This window comes from Dreissena polymorpha, chromosome 5 (genome assembly GCF_020536995.1).
Source record: "Dreissena polymorpha isolate Duluth1 chromosome 5, UMN_Dpol_1.0, whole genome shotgun sequence".
Lineage (NCBI taxonomy): Eukaryota > Metazoa > Mollusca > Bivalvia > Myida > Dreissenidae > Dreissena > Dreissena polymorpha.
This window is the reverse complement of record NC_068359.1, coordinates 23,506,596-23,513,271: the sequence shown is the minus strand read 5'-3', so window position 1 is coordinate 23,513,271 and position 6,676 is coordinate 23,506,596. Positions and strand designations below refer to the sequence as shown.

The window sequence follows — 6,676 nt, the reverse complement described above, 5'->3', positions numbered from 1 at the left end:
AGCGTTATAGAGGCTTTATGCAGGCACAGAGAGAGCACAGCAAACCCAATAAGCCAGTAACCTAATACCCTTATGTTGTATCGAAATTATAACAGACCTTATATTTGTGATTGGTCGATAAAATATGCATGACTGGAATATGAGAAGTATAGTATTATTCACGCAACTTGTATCAAAACACTATTTAAAGCAACCAATCAAAATAAAAAATAGCATGTATTAAGTTCATGTTTTTAATGCATAAGCCAGTGTTCACGTAATTGGTGCATTTCTGGAATTTCAAAAGGTAAAAATATACCTTATATTCTTATAGCGCTTGGCATGACGCATAATTGAACCCAACGCAGCATCCGGTAATTTGCAGCAATGTGAAACACTGTTTAAAAACATTTGTTTCAGAAATTCTAGAATGAAAAATTACCATAACTTGAGCATTTATCGCATGATTCTTTATATAATGATTTTTGATCTATTGGTCATTGTCGGCTCGATACTACTTCATATTCTTATTCTTATTTCCGGTACAATACGGGTGACATTGTTTTCCAGATAGATACGACACAAATAACATATACCAAATAGATGTAACACGTCAATTAATCCCTAACCCTTCGTCGGCGGAGTTAACACCGAACTTTTTATTGTGCAATTTCTCTTTGGGTGAGAATCTATTTGGAATACAATTTTCTCTGTACAATACATCCAAGTTTGAATGTTGTGTAATGAAAGGTGCAGGAGTTCGTCGTCAGTCTCTTAGGCACACGAACGAAATGACGGGCAAACAGATGGACAGCAGGACAAACAGATGCCAAATGCAAATGCAGTATATGCCATCTTCTACGTTAAATGGTTAAAATGTGTCCTTACTAAAAGCAAGAGGCCCATCACACCTAGAAATGCTTTAAGCTCAGATGAATTTTGAGGTCAAGGGATTTCAGTGACGAGTCTTAATAAACTTTAAAAAATCAAAGTACTGACAGTACTGGTGTGACGATGCTTTTGAGGAGGATGGATATAAAAGCATCAATTTAAGTTTATCTACATCACCACAATCAAAAAAAAAATTGGGTACGAATAAAAATGGGTTTTTGGGTACGAACAAAAATTTCGGGGTATAGGGAAGTAGTACCCGTGGGGAACTTGACCCATTCAGTGAAACTGGAAGGCCGGTTACATTCTTGATCAAATCTAAAAATAACTACATTTGGAGTTTTCCCTCTTGATAAATTTGAAAGAGGATTTAAACCAAGCTGCCTTTACCTTTATCAATGATAATCAGCGAGGTATGCCAATTTTGAGAAAATTTAGCTAACTCAATTGGACTGGCTCGGTCTTTTACATAGGTCGCCATTGTGAAGATTTTTTTCATGGTATGATAACTTAGACGCTGAAGCAGCATCGTAAAAAATGTGGACATTTCAAAACCATTTGCTAGCAGGACGATACAAATAAACAACAGATTCAATGTTGTTGTACATACATGTATATTCTAATAATATTTAAAATAATAATGATAATAATGTCACATTCATTTGCTTTAACCACAACATAGTGACACAATTTGGAAAATGAGCCTAAATGCTATTAGACAAATAACCTACACATTAACCCCTACAAATGAAACAAGCAAAATGCAGAGTTGACTTTTCAATGATTTAAACTGTTTTTTGCTGACTACAATAATTCAGTGTTATGTGGACTGTACTATTTATAAATCACCTTACATACAGAGTTTAACTGTATCCATTCTGTTAAAAATATTACACATGAATAGAGACAGGTTTTATGAAGCCTCACTAATTGGAACTCGATTTCATATAAACATGGAGTTACAGGTGTCTCCAACAGCTAAAATCTCATACAAACGTAATTTCACTCCTGCTAACAATCAACAACACATATACCAACGTGGTTCAAGACAAATATTAACACAAATAAGTGAACCAATAGCTGGTTTTTATAATTATTGCAACAGGTATATGAATTTGAGTATAACACGAAATGTTATTGAATATAACACTACAAAAAATAATTGTACACTATGTTTTATGAGAATTTTCGAACTAATCTTACTTTAAGCTTTACAAAATACACATTGCCATCAATTAACAATGACTAGCACTTTGTAACGATTATTTCTAAGCATAAAACCTTAATACTGTGGGTTTTTTTTTAAACGGCCGTTGATACAAGAAACATGTACCGGTACTGGGAATTGCTTCACAAAAATTAAATGCAATTTCTATCAAGAAATATTTTTAATTGATATATTTATGTGTTCTTCAACATTTGGATACTAATAGTCCACTGCTGTGACACTCAAGGAATGAAATAATGTACAATTACATCACAAACAAGGGACAAAATTGTCACAAAACCAGGTTTTCATTGTGAAAAAAAAATCTGATAAAGGGAGAAAACTCAAACTGAACTTTTGAAATGACCGAAAAAAATTAACCCCCTTTGTAAGTTTTTTTTTTTTTTTAATTCTATTTTTAGTCGTGGCGACCTTGACATTGGAGATATTGACGTGATTCTTTCGTGGGACACACCGTCCCATGATGGTGAACAAATGTGCCAAATGATTTTAAAATCTCACAATGAATGACATAGTTATGGCCAGGACAAGCTCATTTATGGCCATTTTTGACCTTTGAACTCAAAGTGTGACCTTGACCTTGGAGATATCGACGTAATTATTTCGCGCGACACACCGTCCAATGATGGTGAACAAATGTGCCAAATGATTTTAAAATCTGACGATGAACGACATAGTTATGGCTCGGACAAGCTCATTTATGGCCATTTTTGACCTTTGAACTCAAAGTGTGACCTTGACCTTGGAGATATCGACGTAATTATTTCGCGCGACACACCGTCCAATGATTGTGAACAAATGTGCCAAATGATTTTAAAATCTGACAATGAACGACATAGTTATGGCCCGGACAAGCTTATTCCGCCAGCCCGCCAGCCAGCCCGCCAGCCAGCCAGCCCGCCCGCATTCGCCAATCTAATAACCAGTTTTTTCCTTCGGAAAACCTGGTTAACAAATGCACAAACTTTGGTACAATGTTCATAAAATAGGGGAACACTATACTTATCTTCAAATGACTATAACCCTTTGCATGCTGGGAAATTTGTCGTCTGCTAAAATGTCGTCTGCTGAATTTCTAAAATTAGCATTTTCATCGATTTTTTTTCAAAGAATACTATCAGAATAGCAAACAGTTTGGATCCAGATGAGACGCCACGTTCTGTGGCTTCTCATCTGGATCTAAACTGTGTGCAAAGGCCTTCAAAATTCGGTTCCCGCACTGAAAGGGATAAACAACATAGAACAACTTCATGTTGATACAAACATAGACAATTGGCTTTATATATTTCTCATGTTCAAATCTTATAAACTGCTGTTCATCAGAGTTATAATGAAATTTGTACTTTTAAAATAACAAAATGCCACAGAGTTTCCAGTAATAAACTTGTTACCAAAGAATCCTGTAAAAAAACATGAAGAAAATCAGTGAAACCAAAAGGAATTTGAAACATATAGTTGTGCCTGATTATTAAACATAAATCAAGTACATTTATTTGAAAATACAGCCCTGTATTTGATCTGTCTTTATGTGTTGCAGTGTTCACTCTTTTTGTAGTGTTCATCTCATTGCATGTTGGATTTTACTGGCAGACAAAATCTCAACAAAAATCTTTGTTTAAGATAACAACTTGGAACTAACAAGTTAAATATTTGACATTATTTTCTTAGCAACTAACATTAAGTTTATTGATATCCATCTATATTTGATAATAATCACCTCTACAAATAGACTTATTTGATGATCAAAAAATAAATACATAATTCGTACATCTACAAAAATTGTGACAAAAACTTTCCAGCCTTCACTACAATTTACATATAAACCCTAAAAATCTCACATAATACTTTCAGGACATGCAATTATTTGCCCTTTGCCTTACTTGTTCTTTCCATTATTTTTACAAAAAAAATCAGGTAAAATTCAATTTATTCTCTCCTGGAGCTCACAAATGCTATCATTGGAGGGAAATTTTGTTTTGGAGGACTTTTTTCTTGCTCTTACCTAAGAGAGCCAATACTGACAATTGATTTGAGGGAGTTCCGGCTTTTAAACACAAAAAATCAATAAAAAAAATTGCAAGATCAGGGATATTGGGCCAGTCATTATATAGGAAATGTCCATGAAAAAAACTTCATCTTTCATTGTCATGGCATATAAAGAATGACTTAACATAATTAACTCAGTAATTTTCCTTATGAATTTGAATGTTGATACTTGAACGTTGGTCTTCAATTTTCTTGATCAGATTGATTTAACAATTTACTGTTTCCACCTGAAATGACAAAGACATAGAAGAATTCAAATAGTTATTTAAAAATTATGCATCCTTTTCACATATTGTTATCTTTATAAAAACATTACATGACATGTTGGGATTTTATTCTTGATCTTTGTAGTATCCAATATTGATTCATGATTGTGCCTCTGCAGGATAACAGCAAACAAAAAAATAAAGGCCAAACAAAAAGTCTGACAGTGCGCCGTACGGCGCATAATAAATATAATATGCGCATCACGAATTCCAATCACATGGGTGTTTTTTTCTCTTATCAAAATAACATAGTGACATACAAACATTACCGTAGGTTTCCAAGTATAGCGCGCAGTGTTTTACCTCCAAAATTCAAATTAAAAAGCTGGTGCGCGCTATACATTGATACAACGCTATCCTGGCTGCTAAATTGGTAAAAAATATGTTGTGTAATCGTAAATAATCAAAATGGCTGCCATAATTTTTTCAAGAAACTACCACCCTATAATCATACAGACTGAGGGGCCATTGTGAAAACAACAAGAAGTCGCTACTGGTAGATATGAATGCGGTAGAAGAAGTTTTGGTCAAAAATAAATTTGTTTGAATAAACTTGCGGACATTTTTTCGTATGTGTTTTTACACTTCTATTTTGATGAATTCCGATGGGGATTGTTGTGACATTCCAGAGAGCAGGCAAGGGTAGGTGCGAACGAGGTCTTTTTTGCGGGTAACGGTAGGTGTGAAAGGGGGTCTTTTTGCACTTCGTAATTGGCAGATGTTATTGAGTAATATGTGCCACGACTTGTTAAGACGCTAATTGACATTTGAGACACTAATTGACACTTGAGAAAGTGAAGATATGCAATTGCATTTTGTGTGTATAAATATTGAATGTTCAACAGTGGTGTAACTCAACAACTGTATCCCTGTCTCCCATGCAACATTCAAATTTACTGGTAATGCCCATGCTTTCCCCGAGGAAAAATCACACGATGTTCACTAATTCTTATTTTCTCACGTTTTTCACGAAATGCACGTGGACTGTTAAACTTTTGCTAGAAAATTACGCAATTGTCAGAAAAGTATAGTGCTATGCAACCCATGCTCCTAATCATAATGACGCTTCCTATTTTGAATGCTTAATTAAGCTTTCCAATGCCCCGGATTATTGGATTGTGCAATAGTAAAATGGCTGCCATTTTTGGTCGGATTTGGTGGTTTTAATGTCTTTAAATATTTATTTCTCCATGTTTACATTTAAAAAACAGCCTGCGCGCTATACACGGGAGGCGCTAATCGTGGAAACCTACGGTATTTAGCCCTATTTGTTAGTTGAAAATGTCCTTTGAAATGCTACTAAGCACACTGCTATGTAATTAGTGATTTAAATGGAAGGTACATGTAATGGCACAATGTGTGTTTTCTATCTATAACAACAACAACTAGCTTATGACATTTTTTCATAAAATTAAGAAGAGTCAATGGCACATAAACATACTGACCAACATCACCAAAACAAATACCCCCCTAAGGTCCTAAACTTGAATTTAGGGGTACCGTAATAGTCAAGTACTCTGTCACTTAACAACCATTCATCATTTGCCTATCTGTGATGTTGATGTAAACACCTGGTCTCGTATAGCCCTCTGCCCCCGGTGTACTTCATCCATTTGGTCACTTACCTATCTGTGCCTGTGATGTTAACACTTGGTCCCGTACAGTTCACTGCCCCTGTTGTTCTTCACCCATTTAATCACATGGGTGCTCAACACCTACCTCTCTCTACTCATGATGTTAACACCTGGTCTTGTAAAGCCGACCACCCTAAATGTACCCGACCCATTCAATAACATTGTGGTCACTTACCTATCTGTGCCTGTGATGTTAACACCTGGTCTCATACAGTCCACTGCGCCCGATGTACCTCACCCATTTTATCACGTCGTGATCACTGTAGTTCAGTTTGGGCTCAAACACTTTCAGGTAGCGAACTTTGAACCCGGAGGGCGCAAACGGCACCTGAAAGGAATCAATGAACCCTTTACCACTTAGATTCGTATTTTTACGCATTTGAAGTCCCTAAAAAAGTTACTTGTAATTACAGACCTTTCTTACTAGATTCAAGGTTTACAGGCTTCATTTCCAACCCTTAGGCTGACCTTAAAAAATTGTTTGTTTGTAGTTACCCGACCCAGATTTCTGAAAGTGGGTAGGTAGGTAGGATTTTTTTTTTTTTTGCTATATGGTATTAAATGATACAAATATGATAAACCCTATAGGGTATTTGATGTATTTAAGGACATGCTGTACATAATTTAAAGGC

At 35.4% G+C, this 6,676-nt stretch overlaps 1 protein-coding gene across 4 annotated transcripts in view; it reads right to left on the bottom strand.

Moving 5' to 3' along the window:
- Positions 1–1,467: 1,467 nt before the first annotated feature.
- Positions 1,468–6,676, bottom strand: part of LOC127881159 (AP-2 complex subunit mu) — a 33,210-nt gene continuing 28,001 nt past the window's right edge. For all 4 annotated transcript variants that reach the window (XM_052428837.1, XM_052428839.1, XM_052428840.1 and 1 more), the window contains 2 exons: positions 6,220–6,372; positions 1,468–4,371 (listed from right to left, as the gene is read on the bottom strand). In XM_052428837.1, the coding sequence (XP_052284797.1) occupies positions 6,238–6,372 (135 nt within the window). In that variant the 3' untranslated portion in view covers positions 1,468–4,371; positions 6,220–6,237. The remainder of the gene's footprint in view (positions 4,372–6,219; positions 6,373–6,676) is intronic.